Consider the following 24992-nt stretch of genomic DNA (forward strand, 5'->3'; position numbering starts at 1 on the left):
CCGGGCTAAAGCGCTCACCGCCTCCAAGTCCAGGTGACTAATCCCCCCGGAGCTTGCGCCAGCTCCAATAATCAATCAATCTGTCTGCAGCAACGACGTGGTCCTCGCTATCTTATTTTCTGTCGGGAGATGCTGGCTTTCTGGGGCGTTGATGGTTCAAGATGTCAATGACCGGTCAGAGCTCGGGAAGCGATGGTCAACCTTACGCGACACAACCAGCTCAACCGGAACAGGAAACTGGAAACACCCTACCTCGAGATGCCAGTCGAGGCGCGGAGGGGTTTGAACCGTGAGCATGATTCCTTGGGTATTACTTCGCTTCCTCATATCCCATTCTTTGCAGAATTTCCTTCAAACGAAAACAAAAACGACAGTCCCGTTTCAGCTTATCCAGCCTCTTCTCGAATACCGCCGGCGGTTCGGACTTTGGATTTGGCTTTTCAAGACCCGAAGGGGGACAAAATGGAGATGCCTCGCCATTAGAACCCAATCTATCAGCTGAGCTGCATGGAGATCCGAACTCCAAAGATGGCGGTCCCCTGGACTGGTATGTGGAAGGACCCGGCCGTCGAGTTGGCTACGACGATTTCACCGCTATCGATTGGATCTATGAGTATACAAAGGAACGCCAACGAAAGAGGCTCCTATACTCCAGCGGCCAAGGTATTGTTGGCTATGTACGCAGGGTCGTAGAAGCCAGCAATGTTTGGATTGTCCTCATTGCGACCGGTATTGCAGTCGGAATCATTGCTGCAGCGATTGATATTGCGACGGATTGGCTAGGGGATCTGAAGACAGGCTACTGCAAAAGTGGCAGTGGTGGCGGCAAGTTCTATTTGAACCGAAGCTTTTGCTGCTGGGGGCTAGATGGTAACGCATATACTTGCCGCTCCTAGGCGTCTCTCGTCTTGTTCTGCAAGCTAACCAATCCTGATGGAATTAGACTATACAAAGTGCATGGAATGGACGTCATGGGGAACTGCTCTGGGTGTATCTTCGACTGGAGGTCGGTACACTGTCGAGTACATCTTCTACACCGTCTTTTCGGTATGTCAGCTTATATCTGTATGTCAAAAGAGACCTAACAAAAACAAAGGTGGTATTCGCTCTATGTGCCTGCCTCTTGGTACGGAGATTCGCCATTTATGCAAGGCACAGTGGAATTCCCGAGATTAAAACGGTACTCGGAGGAACCGTCATTCGGCACTTGATGGGGCCGTGGACGCTGACCATCAAGTCGCTTGGGCTGGTATGTTTCCATCACCCCTTCGCGAGACCGATTTGACCACTTACAAGTTTTACCAGTGCCTCGCAGTTTCATCAGGTCTTTGGCTCGGGAAGGAAGGCCCGCTAGTGCACGTTGCATGCTGCTGTGCCAACATCATGATGAAGCCCTTTGACAGCCTTAATGGGAACGAGGCGAGGAAACGCGAGGTACTCTCTGCTGCGGCTGCAGCTGGTATTTCTGTTGCTTTCGGTGCTCCCATCGGAGGTGTCCTTTTCAGCTTGGAGGTAAGCACGGGTCGATCTTAGTTCTTGGCTTAATATCGCCTGTTGTCGCTAACCTTCTACAGCAATTATCATATTACTTTCCAGACAAGACGATGTGGCAGAGCTTTGTCTGCGCCATGGTCGCCGCCGTCACGTTGCAAGCACTGAACCCATTCCGCACTGGAAAGATCGTGCTGTACCAGGTCACTTACACTCGGGGGTGGCACCGCTTTGAGGTCATTCCGTTTATTATTCTTGGTATCATCGGCGGTCTCTTCGGAGCATTCCTTATTCGTTTAAATATCAAGATCGCCAGATGGCGACGATCTCGGTCCTTTTCTCGACCAATTGTTGAGGTGGTCGTAATTGCTCTTCTGACGGCCTTGATCAACTTCCCGAATCATTTTATGAGAGCTCAAAACTCAGAGCTTGTCCAGGCCCTTTTTGCAGAATGCAGCAGCGAAACATACGATCGATTTGGTCTCTGCGTTACTGGATCGAAGGCATTCGGTGTGGTCGCTATTCTATTAGTGGCTGCCGTTCTCGCCTTCTTCCTTGCTTCCGTGACCTTTGGTCTCGATATCCCGGCCGGTATCATTCTTCCATCCGTTGCCATTGGTGCATTGTACGGTCGTGCTCTCGGGATACTCGTTCGAATGTGGCAGGAAGCCTATCCGAAAGCATTCCTCTTCGCTAAATGCGAACCCGACATTCCATGTGTGACGCCTGGCTTATATGCGATTATTGGCGCAGCCTCTGCCCTAGGTGGTGCGACTAGAATGACTCTCTCCATTGTCGTTATCATGTTCGAGTTGACAGGCGCGTTGACCTATGTCATCCCAATTATGATCGCCGTCATGTTGTCAAAATGGTGTGGTGATATCTTCGGGAAGCGCGGTATCTACGAATCATGGATTCAGCTTAAAGAATATCCCTTCCTGGATCACCGCGACGACACTACCCCACCAGATGTCTATGCTCGGCGAGTGATGACCGTTGTCGATGATCTCTCTGTCATCACTGCAACCGGCCATACCATTGGCTCGCTTCAAGCCCTCGTTGCCAATACCACCTATCGCGGCTTCCCTGTGGTCTCCGAAACTTCAACGCCGATTCTCCTTGGCTATATCACACGCAACGAGCTTTCCTTCGCTCTGAAACACTCCACCTCTCCCGCCAATCGCAACCTCTCTGAAGAAACCCAGGTGTTTTTCGCGCACCAGCCATTTGCAGACCCTGTAGAAACGCTGGATCTTCGACCCTGGATGGACCAAACCCCCATCACGCTCAATAGTAATATCAGTTTCCTGATCGTGCTACGGATGTTCCAGCGGCTTGGTTTGCGATATGTCCTTTTTGCTAACAAGGGAATATTACAAGGCTTGTTGACCAAGAAGGATGTCTGGTCGGTGCTCAACGGGGTCGAGTTCCGACGGCAAGAGGCCCTTCGAGGCGATGAATTCCAGGATAGCCATGGGGCCGAAGAGGTCGGGCTGCTCCATGGTGATGAAAGAAGCAGTCTCAGTGGCTCCCTGCCGCGAGACTCGCTATGATGATCACTGCTTTCCCACATTAACTTTGTACAAGGATTTCTTGCATGGTGTTTTTTGGAGGATTAATACCTCAGTCGCTAGACCATCGGTTTGCTGTAAAATTTCTCATGAATATATGTTTAGAAATGTCTGAAACCTGCATGTCTGTCTAGGCAGCTATAGTGAATCTCTGTTCTTTTCTTAAAATTCAAGGCTGAAGTGAGGTGTTTGGGGGTACTGAACAGTTTATCTTTCTTTCCGCAGGTATATATGTTTTGGGATGTAGGCCTAGGAATTCACCACCCAACAACATACTTTGAGCTGGAGCACATTCGTCAAATTCCCGAGTCGAGGGCCAAAAGCTGTCCCCAACACGCACCTTCCACGAAGACTATCAACTCAGAACCTCTCGACCACTCTCGTTCTCACCCTCAGCCTTCTCAACCACCTCACCGCAGCCCTGCTTGCGCGGTGGTCCATGCGCCCCGCATCGTTCTGCCGCAGTCCACCGCTCCTGATCGCCGATAATCCGATGGCGGGCCAGTCAATCGCTCCGCGGGACGTTCTTCTAGCGAGCAAATTTATATTGGTCGACAACATGATGGTTGATCCGTTTGAAGTGCGGATGCGCTTCACGCAGCAGCTCCAGCATCTCAGCGCTTCGGTCACATCCTCGCAGAAAGCCGCTCATTATGCCTTGAAGTACCGCGACTTGGACGAGGACCTCCATTCATGCATTCTAGAACAGTTAGAGAGGGTACGTGTAATGTCTTAGAAGGGTACTTGATGAACTGGTGCTAATTGGGTCTTCGTTTTGCAGAATAATATGAACAACCGAGCCAACATCATGTCCTTCATCGAGCATTTTTGCGAAATGGCCACGAAAGAAGACCACCTTCCGTACGTCCGGATGATGCAGCGTGACATTCTACGCGTGGTGGATGCAGTCGTACCACCCGATGGAACGGGTGCAGCAAACGTGAAGCACGTTCGACGAGTACTAGGCAACCTACAGAGCAAAGAGGTCCTCTCCGCTGAAAGCGTGGCTGAGATCGACGCAGCGCTCAAAGACCGTGACAACCCCCGGAGCATTATGATATGGATGATGAAGGGGTTTCGCGGGATAGTGCCAGGTCTAAGACTGGGACCCCACGCAACACGAAGACCAGCGGCATGCGCGTGGACAAACGACAAATCGAGCAGAGAATCGAGGAAGACCGCGAGCGGAACAAACGCTTGAGAGAAAGCATGTGGACTGTGAGTGGAGATGACGCGGATGAGTGGTCAAAAATCTGGGATGATGCCAGTGACATTGGCGAGGATGACTTTATAAACTCCAAGGAGGAAGCCATGGAGCGGCAACAAATGGCCGCTGCTTTATGTGGAAATATCTAATTTGTACAGCGCATTTTTTGCATATGTGTTTGTTCGTTTGCATGGACGGCACCGGCGTTGGATTTGGCTGAAAAGAATCGGGTTGTAATGTACGGTGTTTCGGAGTATGAGCCTTGATTGAGATACCAATTGCGTCGCCTACAAGGCATTGACATCGAAAATTAAAAACTCTCAAATTAAATCTAACTTTTACTATTGTTGAGTTGGTAAAAGAGATTGACCTTTTGCAAGAGTTCGTTCTGAGCCGGCATCGAGGCCCATAACAACTGCATCATCAAGTATGCCCTAGAAAGGATGGTGAACGCGGAGGCTGGCAATGAAATATCTGGCGACGATGAGCCCCTGACTATCGCGGCATTACCGTATATTGGGATGAAAAATCAGTTATTTGCCCAGGATACCAGTATCTTGCCCATACAAGGTGTTCAATATACGATCGACACCTGCACGGCCTGCGAGTCTTATCCTGGAAAATTAGGAAATAGCCTCTTTACCCCTTATAACTATCTCGAGGACTAGGGTCATTTCATTCAAAGTATCTGCTGCAGTATTTGAGCCTGCTCTTGAGTTACCTGAGGCCTCAGGAGCAGAGAGAGCACCAGAGGGCTGCACTTGGAACTTGTCGGAACGTTAGGAATTTGCCGCTATTATCAAGGGTAATAGCTACCAATGACGACTTTAAGCTATTATTATAGTCGGGAGAGTTGCAGAAGACATTTCACCTTATAGTTCTTCTTCTCGAATCAGTTTAATGCACTATTACCATGAACTTGGTCGGCACATGATAACCTATAGATCGACAGCGCCAAGACTTTGTGGAGTCGGGAAATTTTAAGACCGAGCGATTTTTTTTGGCTGGCGCATCACCGCTGCAGCTCAATCACAAGTACCTTCCCCTTGGGACTCGCGCCTTTTCCTCTTTTGTTCTCGTTGTGCTTTATGTTCTCCAACTTTGTCACTGCGGCTAAGGGTCTATTTGCGCGACACGAGTCTCAAGACGCACTCGCAGATCCTGCTGGCGCCTCCGCCGCAACCACATCCGACATGGTGACCGCCACTAGACGAGGGACTGTTATGTCCACACCGACCGAGGAGCCGACCATAAATGGTGTTGGAAAGCATGGAAAGCGCAAGGCCCAGCCTGTAACCTCTGAAAAGACGAACAACAAGCAGATCAAGCGCAGGAAGAAGAATATCCTGGAAGCGGAGGGTGCGACCAACGAAGCTGAAGATCTCACAATCGGTACTCCGAAGGAGCCAGCTACGAATGGAGAGGACTCGGAGCCTAAGAAGCACTTCCGATTTGGCAGCGAGGACCCGGAGCCCGCCGTGCTGGAGAGTCTGTCCGATGCAGCCCCGGAGAAGCCTGCTCAGGACGAAGACGAAGAGGATAGCGATGACGATGCACCCGAGACGATCGACAATTCTGCCCAGCTATTGAAGATCAAGGAGCAGGCCAAGAAGCAGGAAAAGGCAAAGTTACTGTATGTCCCATTTGCTTGCAGCCAACTAGCTCCCATGTCTTTTTTACTTACACCACATATAGAGAAGAACAACTGAAGAAGGAAAAGCGGAGAAAGCTCGATGAGCACCGCAAGTTGCAAGCCAAGTTCAAACCGAAGGAACCTTCCGCTCCCAGCGAGGATCTTCTGTCCGAAAGCACCGCTACTCTCCAGGGCTCCAGCACCGAAGATGCACGGCGACGCGCCCTCCCTGCTTTGCTTCCTGATGATATTCTGAACGCCGAACCGGTCGTCCGGCCTCCGACACCCCCCGCCGAGGATAACTTCGGATTTGTAATTCCCAAGAAATCGAATAAGCTGAGGTTTTTGGATAAGACAGAGAAAGCGCCGAAGGATGTCCAAGTGGGCGATGTGACTATTCGCGTACTCGATGCTCCATCTGCGAAACCAAGCTCGAAGCCTGCGCTGCCGCCCAAGGCCTCCAAGAGCGGGCGGGGTCTGAAGGAGGGTTGGCTCAAGCAGCAAAAGAGCACAGCGCACGTCAACGGGTTGCGGAGGACAGCAGGCGGCTCTTCGGGCTTTAAGCGGCGGTGAAATGACGGTTTCTCTGATTTCAAAACAGTTTTAAAAGGCGCATTATAGCATGGTCAATGGGTAATTTCTACAATCTGCATTCTGATTGATGGAGTGGCTACTGTATATACATCACCATACCCCCTTTGATGGGTATTTAAATCAAGTATGAATATTATGCAATGCACTTTCCGATTGTACCAGACTATTTGAGAATGATTGATCGGGAATAAATCGTCTGGAACTCGTGACAAGACATGTCCTACCTTCCTTCTCCACCTCAGAAACGGCGCTGCAGATCTCCTCCTACGGGGATTATTAAGGGTGGGGACTCCTACAATTCACGTGGGGAGAAGCTCCAACCTTGGAAGCTCTGACTTTTCCCAGCTTCAACGCTCCTCATTCTCCCTCCCCTGCGGCGCCTCTGTCGCCTGCTCAGCCACCATGTCTTCTGCGGCAGAAGAAGCCCCCTTATTGCCTCAAGCGAATCCGTCACCGCGGGCAACCCGAACATCGCGGTCGGTGACGTTCAATCCGCTGACGACAATCAGTACTTACGGCGGTACCATCTCCGATCCCACTTTTCGTCCTCTGCAGACCGGCTCACCCCCGGTTCAAAATATCAATGCTACTGGTGGACACCCTCGCCCGGGCAGCCAGCCCATGCTCTCGGCCTTGAACAGCAAACTCCGGCGTCGCAACAGCCATGGTGCTCCATTCACCGCACCGCAGCCGGTCGCTCCCAAGATTGGACCCCAGCGTACCACCAAGAAGGCACAGAAGCTCAAGCTACTTCCCGACCCTATCACTGCCGAAGAGGAAGAGGAGTTTGACGGAGACTTCCCTCGAGATGTCTATTCACAAATCACCCGCATTAAAGAGCCTGCAGCCCGCAGCCATGCCGCCCGACTGGGAAAAGCCGACCGTGATCGCATTCCTCGAGTCACCGCATATTGCACGGCCAACTCCTACCGACTGGAAGGCGTGATCAAGTTTCTGAAATCCCGCGCTAAAACTCGCGGTGCGAACCCAAAGCTGTTTGACGAGTGTGTCTATTCGCCATTCGACTATCAGTACGAAGAGAAGCAGAAAGGGAATCGGATGTTCCCTGGTGCAGGAGGCAATGGACACCATGAGCGACGGCCCAGCGAGCGGAGGTACTCAGACAGTGCGGTGGAAGTGGAGGATAATACAAAATCCCGAAGGGAAGATCTCATCGACTTCCACGATGAAGCTGGCCATCCTGGCGATGTCCATTCCGAACGCGCAATTTCCACTCCACAATCCGACGAGCAGCCTTTTGAAATCGACACCACCATTCACACACCTGAAGTCTTCCTTTTCGACTATGGCACTGTGGTCATATGGGGCATGACTCCTGCACAAGAATCCCGCTTCTTGTCTGATATATCGAAGTTTGCGACCTCCATCTTGAGTCCCGATGATACCCAGATTGAGAATTTCAATTTCTACTATGCCCGCGAATACCAGGCGAAGATATACAATGATTTCATCTCTCTGCGTGATCCGCGCAATCATATGATCAAGCTGGCAATTTCGCACGCGCTGGCTCAGTCGGTCAAGACCTCTCTCTTTGAAGACTTGCTATCTGAAACCATTGCCGACACCGCGCCGTTACCTGCTCAGATTGCCCAAACTGGCAGTGTTAATCTCACGCGCCGGCAAATTAACATGCAAATTGGCGAACTGTTCATTTTGCGAATCAATATCCACTTACAAGGATCTGTCCTAGATAGCCCGGAGCTTTTCTGGGCAGAACCACAACTGGAGCCTGTGTATCAGGCTGTTCGTAGTTATTTGGAAATGGACCAGCGAGTCAGTCTGCTCACTGAGCGACTGGATGTCATTGCAGATCTTCTGGCTGTGCTGAAGGATCAATTGACGCACCGCCATGGCGAATACCTTGAATGGATTGGTAAGCATTTGTGAGGAACTCATATTCTAGGTCGGTGCTAACTTTGAGGCCTAGTCATCGTTTTAATTGCAGCCGAGATCTTGGTTGCTGCCATCAATATTGTCGTCGACCTATACGCCGGCGTCGACTAAGCTGGCATGTTGTATCTCTATGCAACGAAAAGAAGCAGGTTACCAACAACCTCGATGGGTACTTGAAAAAATACAAGGCCCCATGTCCCTTGCACACCTGTACGGCAAAGCCTTCCGATGTGATACACCAACCCAACTGACAACCCTGCCTTGGCCCCAAAAATAGTGAGCAGTGCTACCGCAACTAGCCACAAGCCCTTTACGTTACCAAATCTCTGGCCGACCGTACAACAACCAAGTTTCTCAACATCTCCCTGTATTACCACTTCCCGACCTCGGAGCCATCTTTCCTGTACATGAAGAAAAGAAGAAGAGGCGATTCTATTGTTACCATAATCCTGTCTGTCTTCTTACTGGTATTGGTGTTAGGGTGGGCTTCTTACTGAAGAGGGACTGGATTTATGGCGTTCAACTTGCACTATAAACGGGATATTTTTGTTCCTACATCCGTTTCATCCATATCGGTCCAGATTTACAGTTTGCTAGTGGAATGCATGAACAGACCAAGGTCCACGGCTTTAGAGAAAGCAAGTTCATCTTTGAATAATGATTTTGGTATTGTTTTATCATATCCAGACACAATAGTAGGGCTTGCAAAAAAAAAAAAGAATAATAAAAAAGAGCAAGCCATCAAAACAAAAGCACTAAAACCCATAACCAGCGCTTTATGAAAGATCCAAGGATGAAATAAAAGAAACCATAGCCGGTGTTCGGAAAGAAATCAGAAAAGCCACAATCGAATGAAAAGAAGAAACCTCACCCAGCAATGAAACAACATCACCAAGTCCACTCTCTACCCCCGCTCCACCTTGGGTTCCTTGCTATCCACATCCATAGGTGTAGCCGCAGACTCAGCACCGGTCTCTCCAGCTTGCGCTTCCGACTGTGCCTCCTGGTTCTCCCCGTCGGCAGGAGCCTCACTGTCCCGGGCCCCATTACTGCCAGGCTGCACGCGGAATGACGAGGTGAGATCTTGCTGGCTCGGGGCCGGGGCGAGGCGTGGAAGGGATGAGTTCGCATCACCATCACCGACCTCACCGTCATTGTCTTGGGCGGGAGTATCGTCTTCACCGGCGTTGTCAGCGGGCATGTTTGATTTGCGAGAGCGCTTGACGCGGAGAGGGCGTTCTTCGGGCTGATGGGGAGTTAGCGGCGCTCGTCAAACCCGATCGCATACAGATAGATGCATTGCCATATCCACAGATACCAGACAGGAAGATTCTTAAGACAGAGCAAGTAGGCCAGGGCAATGGGAACGTACCGTAGGAGGCTGCTCATCCGAACTACCCTCGGTGTCATCCTCAAGATACCCACCATTCCCGCCCTGCGACGCCCCGGCGCTCAGCCCGTTCAGCACCGCCGCATTGGACATCATCGCCGCCGCGCGGGCGCGCAACTCCGGGTCTGCAGTGCCGGCCGCGGCCTCCTCAGCCATGCCGGTGACTTTGGCGAGGCGCTCGAGCAACATGCACGATTCGAGGCGCATTTTTTGGATGTACTGGTAGCCGCGGCGGTTGCGGGTGCGCATGAGCTCATTCTCGGCCTCGACCTCGGCGAGGCGCTTCTTCAAGGCGGCGCATTTGCGCTTGTAGGCGATCTCGACGCTGGGCGGATTGGCGGAGGAGTGGGTGGTTGGGGGGCGTGTTTCCATTGTGGTGAGGGTGAGAGAGGGTTGGAATTGGGGGAAAATGGGATAGCCGAGGTATAAATGGGATGCTTTGGGCTGGGTTGTCTTTGGAATTGGGGGTCAATGGATGGATGGAGGTGTAGGCTCGGCGTGGATGCGGTGGGGACGGAGGGTGGAAAGCAAGGCGGAGAGGGCGGAGGTCGGGAGGAGCAAGCGCGCCGCCTTTGTAGGGGACACCGAGATATCAGGGGGGATAGAGGCAGTGAAGAGTCGCAGAGAGCAGTCCAAGCCCGGATCCTGGCGTGCAAGGAGATGAAGGAGTCTTAACGTTTCCATGCCGCGATATTGTTTCTGCCGCGATATCAAAGGCGGTGAATGCATTTCATTCAACAACAAACTAGCTAAGACACTGAAAAGCTACACGCTTGCACGATCAACTCTGTGCTTCTATCTAATGTCCACCAGTGGTGGGGAGACCCAGGAAGACCTTGAACGAGTCATAGCTGGTTGACATGTTAGCCACAGGCTCATTAGAGCTCGAGGAATGCAACTTACATCAACCACTGGAAGCCAGTCAGTGTGCCCAGCATGACGATACGGACTGGCAGGCCATTCCACAAGCCTGAGAAGCCGATATTGCCATAGATTCGAGAGACAGCTTTCATGGCACCCTCACCAGCTGTTCGAAGCTATCAGCCTATATCCACCCTGCGTCTCCAAGGGTTGATACTCACGCTGTCGATCGGCGTTCAACTTGCTCACCATGACATCGGCCGGATGACTGACAACCGCACAGAAGATACCGGCAATGTATCCACCCAGGAAGCTCACACCAGTCTGGGTCATCTGGCCATAGCTCTCCTTGGGCTTACCCAGATACTTATAGATCTGGTTCACCGTCTCCTCGAAAGTCGCAAACTTGGTCATGGTGTAGGGGATCTGACGAGCCCACAATGGGTACAGCCCCCTATAGAGACCGCCCATCCCCTCCTTCGTGACAACACGGCTCCACCCCTCGCGCAAGTTGTTCGCATAGGGCGGTAGAGTCGTCTGCATGCGGACCTTGATGGCCTCAAGCGGGCACAGCGCCATATCGGCGAAGAACTCGGCAGATGCGGAGGCGCCCAGGAAGACAAAGGTGCGGTTGGTTTGTGGGAATAGCTGATCGCCGTACAGATGCTTGAAATACTCGTAGAGGCCATATTTACCGGCGCCCTGGAACGAGTAGCCCAGGAAGGTGGGCGACCAGCCGAAGAAGACGCCGCGCAGGCCTTCCTTGGCGAAGATGGAGCGCCATGCAGAGATGTTGGAGGAATAAATCTTGGGATCGACCTGGCGACGGCACTTGACGAGGTCCAGAGGTGTTACGGCAGTGTGGGTTGGTCCTGTCGGAGACGAGATGTCATGTCAATTGGAGTGAGGGGAAAGCGGATAGAGCTGATAAGAGCTCGGATTGGTCCTACCACAAGCTGAGCGCAGTCACGAAGTCTTTGGTTAGTCGCAGTCACAATCGCAGTCGCATTGATTGTTGGATCCAGCAGAGCCAGGAGGAGACATACCGATAATGCCGCCTAAGGCACAGCTGGCGAAGTACTTGGTGGAGTTGGGCTCGATTAGCCCAAAGGGAAGCTTGCGATCTTGCAGGGCCATGCTTCTGAATTATTGCTCGACCGAGCACGGACTGAAAAAGAATGAAGAGGGAGGGTAGCCAGAAGCACAGGAAGAATAGAAAGAACAAGACGAGAGAAAGCGAGCACAAGTCCTGGCAGGGAAGAAATGGCGTCAGTGCACCTCCCATGCACTGCTTATCCACAATGCATGGTTGCGACGAGACGGCTCTCTCGGCACCCTCTGGGCCAGGGCTTATCACTCCCTCGATCTTCCCAGGAACTCGCTCCGCTCAACCAGCCTGCCAGCCAGGCCATACCCCGTTCCTGATCAAGATTTCCCCTGTAAATCTCGTGCACTAGACTAGCCTTTTGATGCCCGAACTATCCAGCTATCCGCCCTACTGCAGTGGAAGGGTCCTCCACGATGACGTCATGAGATCCGCGCGGCCGCCGACTCCGCGTCAGCTCTCCGGCTCGTCGATTGTATACAAAACCAGTCATGAGCATGTACATTAGCACTCCGCACGCGTTCCTGTCCAGGATAGTGTCGTCGGAAGGGGCGTTCTGGTATCTAAATCCCGCCAGGCCAATTCACCCAAATGTTTCCAGACCGATCCAAATATATGCCACAATGAATTGAACACCCCGGTTCCCATCTATGCAATAAAACAATGTCACTCCTGCCGACCGGAGGGACCGACCACAGGAGTTTGAAAGGAGTTGGCATCCCCACGCATGCGTTCTGCCTCGCCAGCAAGCAGCAGAGCTAATTTAATGCCGAGTGAAGATCCGACCCGTGACAGCACGGTGCGGATCTGATGGACCTGGGTCGGGGTCGGCATGCCGCAGGACAAGATGTACCACAGTGGCCAGATCAGACCGTAGCCTTGTGCGGCGCGCATCGGGTACTTATTGTCATTTGGGTTCGTAGGGCGGCCGAGGGTGTCGACTTCGGACAGGGCGAAAGGGATGCTGCGGCAGGTGTCGGTGGTCATTTCCTGAATGACGGCCCGCAGGCTACTCTCGTCGAGGTTGGACTCGGCCTGCGAGGGCGGGTCCCCGGGGCGTTTATTCTTCTGTATGATTGAGAGGAGGGTACGGTTGAGGTTGAAGAGGAGTTGCTGTAGCATGACACGGACAGCGCGGTAGTAGTTCCAGATCACGGCGATGGAGATGCGGTTGTAGGTGAGGAGGGGTTCGCCCTGTGCGGAGTAGACCACTAACGGTAACCAGCGACCAGGGAGGTGAAGCGTCCACTGGGAGAGCTCAAATTCACACTGTTGGCCGGCGGCAATCCACGATTCGACCATCGCCTGGTCGGGTGGGCTGGGGCTAGCTTGCATGGACAGGGAGAGCTGGCTAAGCTTGGATGCCGCGAGCATTAGACTCTCAATGGGGTCGTTCTCATCCAGCAGTCCCAAAACCCAGTCGATATCACATCTGGGCTTGTCTCCCAGCGCGAGGATCTCAACGTACTGTTTCAAGATCATCAGAGTTGATATAGCTGGGCATGAAACAGCATGGAATCGTGACATACCGTGTGTGCATAGGCAAAATTAAACATATCACGACCGCGTCGATGATCCAGTTGGCCCTCACCTCGCAGTTTCATGAGAAACTCGAACCCCGCGGTATGGGAACTAAACAACCCATTCCGCTCGCCGGTGATATCCTCATATAACGAAAGAAGCACCACAGAAGCAAAGGTCTCGTCCTTAGCTGCTTGGTCTGGCGAGGTCAGAGCTTCTCGCAAGCTGCGGATGGCTTTACCATACCCCTGCCGTGCCTTGACCATGAGTGATGGTGCATGTGCAACGTTGGCAAGAGTCATCAGTGCCGTTGCGTCCACCGCCCACCGGAGACAAGTGGACGGCGACATCTCGCCGCGCGCACTGCTATCGCCACAGCGTGCGTATAGCGGGGGTAAATACTCGAGATGGCCCATGCCATCTTCGCCTTCGCCGGTGATCGTAAACTGGTCGAAGAAGTAGCATAGCGCGCGCTGTTCCCAGGTTGCGTCCGCTACGCGATGCAGAGTCAATGCAGACTCTTCATGGGGAGGTCCTTGCTTCTCCCCGAGAGCGGATGACTGTGCTGTTGGTGTGTGCGCTTGGCGGTCAATAGCAGAAGAACTAGAGCTGGAGCTAATATCTTTCTTTGCTAATCGTTCCACTTTCCTGGTCTCGTTGCGAAAGACCGCATCAGGCCGGTAGCCAGGACATGGGCGTCCATAGATAGCACAGTTCCGGCAACTGGGGCGGGCTTCATCACACTAGAAAGTAGTCAGTATTTGTCGCCTGCCAATTTAATAACCACGACAATTGGATATTGCAACAGTCATCACAAAGGGCCCAGCAACAGCAATACAGCCCCCGCGGTCGGGTTTTTTCTTACCTTGATTTTTCGCTTGCGACACAGGTAACATCCGGTGCTCGGTTTACCCCCATAGACCATTGTTCAGGCCCAGCTCAACCAGCACAAGCAGACACAAAACTCCGAAAAAGGCAATGGAATGAGGTATACTCCGGACCGGTAAGTGCGCAGAAAGGCTCCGCTCCTATAGATCTGGGGGAAGGGGGTTCCACAGCCGGGGGGTCGGCACGCTTATCACCAAACGATGTACAGATCAACTCGGCTGCTTGGTCCGCGCAGCGCATGTGTGCATCGTAAGGAACGAGATGCACGATTTGACCTCAAGCGAAATATCCAAATCGCACTACCCGGGGTGAACTAGTCAAGTGCCTAGATCGGAATAAGGTAAGATGAGATTCAGATCGACGTCGACTTGGAAGCTTCTTTTGCAACGGAAGTGTGGATAACTAACGTTAGCTGCACTGGGCATTAGTCAGCTTTTCTTTGTCCGTGAGGTGCGATATAATATCCTTCGGATGATCGCTTTTGAGCTGAGATTGTGTTTGGAATGGTGAAACAACACAGATGAGACAGTAACGTGCCTCAAAATCGGCTCACCTGACTGTAATAGTTCGTGGGTAGGAACGGCTTGCCTTGTGGCGTCGCGGCTGCGGTAGATAGGCCTCCGGTCACCCGAGAAGCGGAATCTTTTTTTATGAAAACTACGTACCAGTCATCGAGCACTGGAAAGGGACCCATCTATGCCGAGAGCATTAAGTCATCATGCAAACGCTCGTGCTGAATAGGTGGTCAAGGTAATTACTCATTGCGCTGCAGGTGCATCCGGGTAGGGTCAGAAATCAAGAATCAAGAATCAAGCGGACATGCAGTTCATTCAAGTGCATAGAGATGCGGCCGATGAATGTTTAAAATATTATAAAACACAGTCCCAAGGCCAAGGTATCATCAGTACCCAAAGCAAACAGGATATTTGACTCCGAAATGACTTACACCAGACCAAAGCTGGCAACTATAAAATGATAAATGTCGATCAAAATCGAGCTCAAGATCGAGACTGCTGGATGATAGACCACCTCCCCACAACAAAGATTCAAACGCCACAGATGACGGGCAGTTTTCCACGATCAACGGGATAAATCAAGAATGTGCAACACCAAATATGCAACCGCTCGCTGCTCTAGAACGGACCGAGCATGGCGGACGGAATGGACCAGGGGACGAGGCGCCCACTGCTCATTCGGAAAAAGGAAACAGGAACCAAAAATGCTCAAGAGGGGATAAGAGGAGGGATCAAAAGAATAGAATCCCCGACGCTGGTACACAAACAATGGGATATCCGTAGTCGTTAGGTGGGTAGATCGCAGGCTATATTCCAACAAAGGATTTCGTTTTCAAGGGCGGCTTAGGTTAAGACGGCGCGTCGGGCATGAGTTGGTCGCCGTCGCCGACGGAGGGTATTGATGGTGGGGGATCGGAGAAGAGCGTACGACGGCGAGGGTTGACGGCGAAATCGCTGTCGCCTGTAGAGCTGAGGCCCGGTGTACTGGAGGCACTTTCGATGACAATGGCGTCCTCGGAGTCTTCTGGTGGCGGGGAGAAGGACCAGACCTGTATAACGATCAGCAAGTGTAAGAGAGGTGATAATTTCCGATGCAAAGGAACAAACATACCTCCATGACCGTTCGGCCAGATCGACTCGCCATAATAACAGCCTTTTCCTCCTCGAAAGCAACCCTCCATACCGCCTCCGCCGGACTAGACAGTTCCCGCAGTAGCTGGCCGGTCTGCAAGTTCCACACTTTGACCCGGCCATCGCTGCCGCCACTCACAATCCTGGTATTATCGAACTGAAGACTAGTAACGCTATTATCATGAGCCGCCAGCCGGTGTATAGGCGCCATCTTAGTCAACGACCAGACGCGGACAGAGCCATCCGAGCCGCCGGTGACCAAAGTATCACCACGCATTTGGAGCTGCCCAACCAGGGACGTATGGCCTTGCAGGATAGCGTGGCACTGTCCGGAATGCGGGTCCCAGATCCGGACGCTTGTATCTAGGCTTCCCGTTGCGATGCGCCGCCCATCGAAGGCGATCGCGTAGATCTGGCTGAAGTGGCCGGACAGCGTCCGTAAACAACGACCTTGAGATATGCTCCATATCCGCGCGGTCGTGTCGTAGCTACCCGACACCACGAGATCGCCGTGAATGGCAAGGCAGCGCACGCTAGCCTGGTGCCCGACCAGGACATTGCGACACGTTCCTGTGGCCAGATCCCAGATACGCAGGGTCGTATCTCTCGACCCCGAAATAGCCGTATTTCGATCGGACATCTTGAGACATCGAACGGTTGACGTGTGACCACGCAGCAAGTGGATTCCCGCCCTGGTAAAGGGATTAGCCTTCGCTTCGCCCAGTGAGTCCAACGGCACGAAACCCAAAACTTACCCAGTCGCCATGTTCCACACCCGCACCTCCCGATCGCATCCTCCGCTCACCAGAATGTCGTCCCAAGGAACCATGGCCCAGACGCCCATCACGTGCCCCTGGAGGGTTTTCTGGTTGTCGCCGTTGGTATCATAGACATGGATCTTGGCATTATCTAGGGCGACGACGATATATTTCGAGGTCAAGTGCAGGCTCGTCACCACGCCCTGGTCAGGGGTAATATGGCGCTGAGTGCACCTGCCGCCTTTGTTCCATGCCGATTCGACCATATACTTTTGCTTGAACTGGGACCGGTAGGATACTGGCCGGGTTCGGCGCCGTCGCGATGAGAAGGTGGTCGGTGGTAGCCACTCGCCCGACAGCGTGCGGGTGAGCTCGGGGGAACCCTCGACCACAGACTGGCTGTTGGATGCTGTTAATCGTCGAAGGCTGGCCATGGCACGCGAGCCGGAGTTGGACTCGACCGAACGGGCGGTGAACGAATCCAGGTCATCCTCTTCCGAGAAGCGGCGCACCGAGTATGCATGTTTCTCGCAGAGGTTCTTCCAGGTAATGTCGTCATTGAGAAGTTCGCGCCAGCGTCGGGATACCTGCGATGCTCGGGCGAGTGTCTTAGGATCGTCGATAAAGGATAGGACCTAGTCAGGGTGAAAGGTGGTCAGCTTTCTTGTACCTCTTTTCCTCCTCATCATCGCCTTGGCCGTTGTCTTACTCTCAAGCACAACTCATTCGGAAACACCTGGAATGGATCCTTTCGTAACCTGGGGCCAACATAGCTCGAGACAAAGCTCAGCTGCTGGCTATCGCATACATCCAAGATACCTTCGAGGAGTTTCTGCTTGCGGGCGTTGGACAAGGTACTGAAGTGGATGCGGAGATTCAACAGGAAAGTATTCTCCTCCTCATCGCTAGAGTGCCAGTTCGGCGGCCGCTGGTGGGGTGTCGGGCTGGGCGCAGGGGTTGGGGGAGAAGCGGGCGCTGAGGGCAGGAGGTTCGCAGTAATCGGGGTGACGGTTTTCTTGGGGCCGCTTAAGGAACGGGCGGGGGTGCTGGTGAAGGAGGAGACGGAGTCGCGCGTCGAGGGGGTTGAGTGCGAGCCCAGCTGGTCGGACATGGGCTGCGAGCTGATCGGTCCATCCGCCATGTCGCTGAGGGCTGGGTCGGATTCCATCGCGAGAGCCGCCGAACGGGGGAGAAACCCGGACCCGCTGGTATATACCCGCTCGTTCACAAGTGTTTGGTATAGAGGTACCGGGCGAAAGGCGGATGTTCACCGACCGGCATCCAGCAGGAACACTTTGGTTGGTAGTCGGGGGTTTGGGGGAGGAGGATTTTGGAGAGCGGGTATGAGGGGCGTGTAGTCGTATCGGGGGCTGGCAACGGTTGACCGAGGGTAAAAAGGGAGTCGAAGATGGAGTCAGACGAGCGCCGCAGAGCCTCCGATCTCGCGCTGGATTCTTGGGCCGTTCTTTTTGAGTCTTGGTCTTCAACTGTTGGTTTCTTTTTTTCTCCTCCCCGAGGCAAACCCAGCTCGAAAGGCAGAAGAATGGCGGAGAGGCGGACGGTCAAGGAAAGGGACATTCCCGGCGGAGTCGATGTCGTGACCGGCGGGTCTTCATTCGACTATTCGACTGACAAAGCCGCCAAGCTCCCCCAAAGGCTCCACTCCTGGCGATGAAACACTGTATTCCACCCGGCTCATTTTGTCTCCGCTGGGGTCGTGGCGCTGGGAGGCAGTGAGACACCCGACGAGACCAATTCCTAGACGAGCTCCAGCACGGACAACCCGGACAACCCAGACACCCGTACACTGCGATGGTGAATCTCAAATCCGTCAGAGGCAATGAGGCAACGGAGCCGAAGCGCAGCCTCACGTCCCTAGATCGGCCCAAAGATGGGTCCGCTTGGGCCAAATGGGCAGCCAACCTGCGCTGGTCGCCTGGCGCCGAGGATCCAGGCCTTTGCAAGCGCGCGCGACCTGCCCCTGCTGGCTTGCTCCGGCTGCCTTGTAGAGGTGTAGAGATCAGCAGCAGTCTCCCCACATAAACTATATTGGTTCTATAGATTGGTTCAATGCTTTCGACCATGCAGTTCGCCCCGAGTCCGTGGGCGACCGGGCGGCTCGCAGGCGTCGACCGTGGAACACTCCGTCGCGTGAGGATGATTCAGACTGACGAGATTGACGAATGCTTTCATCACCCTGCTTGGGGCATGGTGATTGAAAAATGAGGGAATCGCCCACGGGCACGCACATTCGAGGGGTCACCCCGGCATTTTATAGAGGCACACGAGAGGCTTAGTTGACCCGCGTCCAACGTCACGCTACGTCGATGTGATCGCGAGAGAGAAACATGCAATTATGACCACCACCACTCGCCCGAGTTATACAGCAAAATAAACGGAGCGAGAAGCATATCTAGAGTCCTCCACGACGCGGGCATCCTCCGACCAGATACCTAATAGTAAGAAAACGAAACGGCGCAGAGAAACAAAGGTAGAAGAGAAAAAAGTAGAAAGCGGAAAGCCAGTGGCTGTCCAAGGAGTATCGCCAAACAGAGAGGGTATATGGCCCCGAATCATTCTCGTCGCAGTGTCAAAATGGCCAGAAAAAGACAAAAGATCGTCATACATGGCTCATGTGGCTGATGAGCTGCATGCAATGCGAAAGGTGAAAATGAGAGAGAAGCTTAATGGGCATGTCCGAGCTGCAAGAAGAGCGGCAGGATCATGCCCAGCACGGAGGCGATCAAGTCACGCATCGACTTGTCCGAGCCGTTCTGCGAGTCGCGGGAGTCACCGTAGCCATTCACAGGCACCTCCCGCGAGCTCGAACCTGGTCCATTCTCTTGTATCGTGTGCATGGCCACATACCTAAGCCGCCGTTAGCACCAAAACAAACCACGCACCTACGGGGCAGGTAACTTACAAGAAGGTGCCACCGGAGAAAAGCAAGAGCATTCCAGTCCGCCACTGAGAGCCAGTCTCGTCGGCGCTGGAAGACCCTACCATGTGCGTAAACAGAAAAGTGGCCAGCGCCCCGACGGGGGCAGCCAGACTGAACACCAGCAAATGCGCCCTCGCAGTCCGGCTCGACAGTCCCTGCTTCAGCAGAATCGAGGTCAGACCAAAGGATGCTGGCGCCTTGTGCACCATGATGGCCAGGAAGATAATAAAGCTGAGCCCGGTGTCCGAGCTGGACGCCCCCAATGCGATCCCATCGGCCGCGGCGTGAATCACCAGGCCCGTTGTGGTGGCAAAACTGTGACCGCGCCGGGAACTCGAGTGACCAGCATCAAGGAGTCCGCCGTTGCGCATGGGAGAGGAGTTTCGCCGTAAGCCGGACCCAAGGTTGTCGAGGGAGATATGATATGGTTGCCGCTCAGGTTTGGTCGGAGATGCGAATTCGGGGAGTTTATCAATGAGGTACATCAGAATGAACCCGCTAATGAGGGCGACGCCAATCCAGGCATGTGGCGAGCTCTCTTCCTCCTCCTTCTCCTTCTTCTGCTTCTCACTTAAATTTTCGTCCTTCCGTGCACTCAGCACTTGCGATTCCTCCACAGCTGCGTCTCTACCGATGAGGGGTAATATCCGTTCGTTATCGAGCGAGAGGAAGGGAACAGATGTGCTGGATGGTGATGTTGCTGCATCGCTACCTTCACTCTGTATATGTGTCGAGACTAGCCCTTGCGAGGCCCAGTCGACATTGGTTGCACGGGTGCTGAGACTTTTCCGGCTAACAGAACTGGCGCTGTAGAGGGTCTCAATGCCCTCAGGGATAATAACGATCAAAGATGTGCCCACCAACACTCCCATGCCAATCGAGGATATTAACCGCAGCTGGGAGGGGGACAATGTAAAGGCAAGAGGTAATGAGCCGACAACAAAGGACCTGTACGAGTGGAATGGATAGGAAACGTTAGCCTCTTTCAGATCCATCCCGGGCGCAATCCAACTGGCAGCAGTATCTCACGTAATTGCCATCACAATGCTCAGAGCGAGCAAAGTGAAGAGTCCCTCCATGGTGTCCTCTTGTCCCGAGCTTTCGCACTTATGCCACCAGCTCTACAGAACATCAATCATGGTGTCCAAGCCGGATAGTGGGTGTATCAGGGTTGCAGCGAGTCGCCCGATCAAGATGGGAGTCTAGGGCGAGGATTCGGGTGAGAATGCAGAGAGCAAATGAAGAGGGCGGCCGGGGAAGGAGAAGGAGGGCAGATGGCGAGACTTCGGGGACCCACGCGGCCTCAAGTTCCTCAGGTACCGCCCGCTAAATTTGGATCAAAACACCGCCAAAGAACTTTGGCGCGGGCCCTCCATGCGAAGAATGGCAATGTTTGCTTGTTCATCTCCGCTTCCAGATTGGCCTGGCTTATCATTTTCAAATGGGAATCATACATAGAGTTTTCTGTGGGTGGTTCTGGAATATGCTATCTAGCATTAAAGAAGGATCGTTACTCCACAGCGCAAACGGACCAAACGATCTGGCCTCAAAAGTTTCATACTTGTCTGATGGTTACTGATTACATTACCATAAAAGTTGACATCGAAAAATGTTTCTGACAATTACTTGTGGCCCGGGTACACGCTTTCTTTATTCCGATGCTTATCCTCACGTTTTGTTTTATTCTGGCTGAATCCTCGTTGTGGACGTGGCGCCACTTTCTATACATCCGAATCCGAGATGATCGGCGGCAAGGCTGTCAAGAGCAATTATCATCCAATAAACTCGGTGTAACCACGAGCTAGTCAAGTAATGTTTCTTTAGGTCCTCTGATCGCTCACGATATTCGGTATCAAATTTAGATAGATCTAGCATTCTCCCAACGCTATGTTCGATCAAATCGTGGACCGACGCAGGCTTTAATATTACAGGCCAGCCCGAAAGAAAAATATGGTGTGTCTGTCTGTGACACAGAAAGCTTATTTTGCAAGTGAATGGTACTCAACGGCGCTATGGGTACCGCCTGTGATGCCTTCGCTTCCTTCTCCTTTCCTTCTCTCCTTCTGTCCTTAGCTAGATCTGGATAGCTCAATTCACTGTGTGTCTTTCGCTTGTTGGCCCCCGGTTTCAGACGCACAGTTGTGAGTTCGCTACTAGCAATGTTTCTTGGGCGAGAGATAGAAGGAAAGGCGGAATTGCACATCTGACAGGATTGTTTGGCGCATGTAGAAGGTCACTTTTTCAAGGCAGATACCGGTCGGATCGATACGCGCTCGTGATACAAGTGCTTGTAGTGAATCCAGTCGCCGAGCCATTGACTAGCCTTCGCCACACGGCCGTAGATCATTTCATCACAGATATACTCGCCATCTCCCAAGTCAAATCGGCCTTTCTTAGGATTATAATCAAGAGACCTCCCCTGAGTGTTCTCATGCTCCCACCGTCGCTTGATCTTTCTGTCATCATTATCGTGCAATTATAATATAAAACAAGACTAGTCATGCTTCCCGACCTTACGGCATCAAAGCCTGCGTCCGTCTGGTTGATCTATCCTTGGGCGACCTTGCAAAATGAACAAAGATCACGAACGATGCTTCGTGTCCAGATCAACCAACTCTGCCACACTATTTGCTCCCGATCGAGCTGTATAATTTACAGAATAGCTGACAGACATGTTGATGTTGCTGTTGCCTCCAGTATGTCTGTTGTAACCCTTCTTTGTGTGCGACGCGTACGTTCGGCGCGCAGATCCAACCAAGCCAGGAAACCAGCGGCCAATGAGAGCTCTGGAGGCAGGCAAGCAGGCACACATGACGGAGATCTGGACTTCGATAATGGACCAGTGGATTAAGGGGTAGAGACCCAGAGTCTGATTGATGCCCCATCGGTGATTCCAGAAGACGACGACTCGAATAACGGCGATTATTGTGAGTCTGGCATCCATTTTAGCAATGCATAGAAGATGCAGAAAGCGAGACTGGATACATACACCGACCCCACGGCAAACATCAATGCCACAGCAAGCTTCTTTCGCAGAGGCAACTGCAATTTGGCCACCTCCCATACCGGCATTAGAATCAAGACTGAGTCGACAAAGATATTGACTAGACAATTGATCAATATGGAGACGATGAAGTTAATGCATTTCCCAGATTCCTCATTTGTCCACCCAGTCCACATCAGACGGGTGGGCACGCAGCGGAAGGAGTCCACAAAGGCCCAGATGATGCCGATGGCGGCGTTGACGGCAATGAGCGCGTATGCGAGGTATCGGAACGAGCGGGTTTGGAAGATCCGGAGGAGGAATAGGCAGACGGAAATCTTTGCAAGAGAAATTTGGATCTTGTACATCACGGCGAAGGCTTGGAAGCACTGCCTCTGTTAGAATCAAACCCCATTGATCCGCAAGGGGAGAGCCAACCTGGTAGAACTTGGTGATGGTAGGAAAAGGCACGTCCCAGATATTGCGGCCAAAGCCGAAATGGATCCCTGACTTGTTAGTTCCCGTTAAAGGGTACATATAGATGGAAAAGAAGTTATCTTACTGTAGACGTTTAGAACGTAGATGGCAACGCCTAGTATCTGCGAGTCTTTTAGAACCCGCCCATACCACATTGAGGAAAGAGAATAGCTTACATATGCAACGATAATAGTATAGTGGTCCCATCCCCACCCACCTGCAAGACCACTGCTCTTGGCCAATATTCTCGCAATAAAGAAAAATGTTGCCAAGATAAAAGGAACCAGCGTGGAGGCGCTAATGATGGGAGGGCCTTGGAGTGGGGTGATGTCACATTCTTTCTCATACAATTTATATGTAGCTGAGATAGTTAGGCTAGGATATTGTCGATCATACAAAAACGAAACTTACAAAAATACTCCTTTGTTGTGCAGTTGCTCGAGACACAGTCCAACAGCGAGGAGGGACGCGAACTGCTGGCGCAAAAGCATGAAGTGTTGTTGAATGAGCAGTCAGAAAACAGTTGCTCATCGCAGGCGATCTTGCCATGAGTTGTCAGCAATATATTGAAACGGTCTTTAGGAAATGTTCATACCGCGCAAGCAGGGATATTATCATTTGATACCAAGTCTGTCGCGTGCAGCCCAACTACTAGCAGAGCCAACACGATCAATAAAAACCGACAAGACCTCATAGCAGCGAGGGACAATTGCAAGCACGCCGTTGAAAAATGCTGTAAGGGATAACATCTATTGCATGGGATATCGCTGGCTTTTGTTTCGGTTCGGTATGAATGAGCTGAGCAGCGTGGAGCATTGTCTCGCGTGGGCGGGCTAGAACTAGGATCTCCACAGCTCTAGTTTATCAATTTCGCACGATGGCGTTGAGTTTTCTCGCTCTATGCATTTTTGTTTGGCCCATGCATTACATCGTAATCGGTTTCTTGCGTAAGTCGGGTCAAGTGAAACGAGCCCTAATACTATTGCCCCGTCCGGTGAAAGCTAGATTGGGAAGTTTATCCGTTCCAATTTTTCAATCATGGCAACATGCTACGGGTATCCACATTTATTGTTGGAAATGCCCGATTATCTCTGCTTGGATCCAAGGGTAGGTTCAGCCTCATAGGGACTATTGCTATTTAGAAGAAAAACCCGGCTTGGATGCGGATTTATCTGGAATCACACGAGGTAGATCTCTAGTTCCCTAGACCCAAAGTCTGAAAAACTCAGTCGCTTTGTAGCTTTGGATCTGATTATTCCAATCTCATCATCCAGTTTGCAAACTGGTACTAGTGTTGCAGTCTGAATCCCCCTGCGTTTCATACCGCACACACAGAAAAACAGGGAGAAAAGATAAAATGAGTCTGCCAACATGGGGAGTGACCTTCCCCATGCAACAAAGCGATAGCTAGATGGTTCCTATTGGAATTACTGGGCCTCCTTAGCCACTTTATTTTAATACTTTCTGTACCCTGTAATGACTATCTAACTAGAGATGGGGAGCCTGATTGAGAATTTGATAAAGCCGGTTCAAGACCAGGCTAAACCAAAAGGTTGTCTGGCCCCCGCCAAGGAACACAGCCATTCAAGGCGACGGAACCGCGAAAATGTAGCTAGCTATGATGATCATTTAAGTATAATATGAGTGTATCAGTGGGCATGTTTAACTGTACTCCGATTACAAGACCGCACAACCTCTGAGGACGGAATAAAGAAAGGCAGGAACGAGTGGATCGTAGGGCGATCTCTGTAAACTAATCCCTCTGTCGGCTAGAGATTCCCTATTTGAGATACCGCCGAGCGAATGAGGACGCGCATGCCTAGTTCTAACTATATAGTGGCCTATGTAAATAGGAATGTCAGACAATAAGTATTTTCAGCCGCACACAAAGGTCGTAGATATGCCCAAATATTTAATCCTTGACCGCGATACCACAGTGCTTTCCATGCCAACATGGATAAATATGGGGGCTTCCTCGGACAATATCCAGACAGTTGTCACCCAGAACAACT

The 24992-nt window shown here is 52.1% G+C and overlaps 9 protein-coding genes across 9 annotated transcripts; 3 read left to right on the forward strand and 6 right to left on the reverse strand.

Moving 5' to 3' along the window:
• Positions 1-161: 161 nt before the first annotated feature.
• N7482_001757 (uncharacterized protein) lies at positions 162-4418 on the forward strand (the record flags this gene model as incomplete). The annotated part of the gene is made up of 9 exons (XM_056683882.1): positions 162-289; positions 344-870; positions 944-1047; positions 1097-1249; positions 1306-1512; positions 1575-2978; positions 3427-3780; positions 3844-4136; positions 4193-4418. 9 exons carry the CDS (start codon positions 162-164, stop codon positions 4416-4418), a joined length of 3396 nt encoding a protein of 1131 aa, XP_056547488.1.
• A 939-nt stretch (positions 4419-5357) lies between these two features.
• N7482_001758 (uncharacterized protein) lies at positions 5358-6475 on the forward strand (the record flags this gene model as incomplete). Its single annotated transcript, XM_056683883.1, has 2 exons — positions 5358-5902; positions 5965-6475. 2 exons carry the CDS (start codon positions 5358-5360, stop codon positions 6473-6475), a joined length of 1056 nt encoding a protein of 351 aa, XP_056547489.1.
• A 423-nt stretch (positions 6476-6898) lies between these two features.
• Positions 6899-8521, forward strand: N7482_001759 (YagE family protein; the record flags this gene model as incomplete). The annotated part of the gene is made up of 2 exons (XM_056683884.1): positions 6899-8390; positions 8445-8521. 2 exons carry the CDS (start codon positions 6899-6901, stop codon positions 8519-8521), a joined length of 1569 nt encoding a protein of 522 aa, XP_056547490.1.
• Positions 8522-9314: 793 nt separating this feature from the next.
• N7482_001760 (uncharacterized protein) lies at positions 9315-10172 on the reverse strand (the record flags this gene model as incomplete). Its single annotated transcript, XM_056683885.1, has 2 exons — positions 9315-9656; positions 9783-10172. 2 exons carry the CDS (start codon positions 10170-10172, stop codon positions 9315-9317), a joined length of 732 nt encoding a protein of 243 aa, XP_056547491.1.
• A 427-nt stretch (positions 10173-10599) lies between these two features.
• On the reverse strand, positions 10600-11798 carry N7482_001761 (putative mitochondrial phosphate transporter Pic2; the record flags this gene model as incomplete). The annotated part of the gene is made up of 4 exons (XM_056683886.1): positions 10600-10651; positions 10704-10827; positions 10883-11533; positions 11708-11798. 4 exons carry the CDS (start codon positions 11796-11798, stop codon positions 10600-10602), a joined length of 918 nt encoding a protein of 305 aa, XP_056547492.1.
• Positions 11799-12432: 634 nt separating this feature from the next.
• On the reverse strand, positions 12433-14212 carry N7482_001762 (putative C6 transcription factor; the record flags this gene model as incomplete). Its single annotated transcript, XM_056683887.1, has 3 exons — positions 12433-13233; positions 13296-14030; positions 14153-14212. 3 exons carry the CDS (start codon positions 14210-14212, stop codon positions 12433-12435), a joined length of 1596 nt encoding a protein of 531 aa, XP_056547493.1.
• Positions 14213-15538: 1326 nt separating this feature from the next.
• On the reverse strand, positions 15539-17747 carry N7482_001763 (F-box/WD repeat-containing protein; the record flags this gene model as incomplete). The annotated part of the gene is made up of 4 exons (XM_056683888.1): positions 15539-15739; positions 15802-16513; positions 16577-17214; positions 17388-17747. 4 exons carry the CDS (start codon positions 17745-17747, stop codon positions 15539-15541), a joined length of 1911 nt encoding a protein of 636 aa, XP_056547494.1.
• A 1516-nt stretch (positions 17748-19263) lies between these two features.
• On the reverse strand, positions 19264-20599 carry N7482_001764 (Mn(2+) transporter ATX2; the record flags this gene model as incomplete). Its single annotated transcript, XM_056683889.1, has 3 exons — positions 19264-19447; positions 19503-20468; positions 20550-20599. 3 exons carry the CDS (start codon positions 20597-20599, stop codon positions 19264-19266), a joined length of 1200 nt encoding a protein of 399 aa, XP_056547495.1.
• A 1502-nt stretch (positions 20600-22101) lies between these two features.
• Positions 22102-23711, reverse strand: N7482_001765 (uncharacterized protein; the record flags this gene model as incomplete). The annotated part of the gene is made up of 6 exons (XM_056683890.1): positions 22102-22453; positions 22510-22892; positions 22942-23009; positions 23066-23341; positions 23392-23556; positions 23606-23711. Coding segments are annotated over 6 exons (1350 nt in total), but the record flags the coding sequence as incomplete, so codon positions are not given.
• Positions 23712-24992: the final 1281 nt, after the last annotated feature.

This window comes from Penicillium canariense (genome assembly GCF_028826845.1).
Source record: "Penicillium canariense strain IBT 26290 chromosome Unknown utg000001l_segment0_segment0, whole genome shotgun sequence".
In the NCBI taxonomy this organism is placed as follows: Eukaryota; Fungi; Ascomycota; class Eurotiomycetes; order Eurotiales; family Aspergillaceae; genus Penicillium; species Penicillium canariense.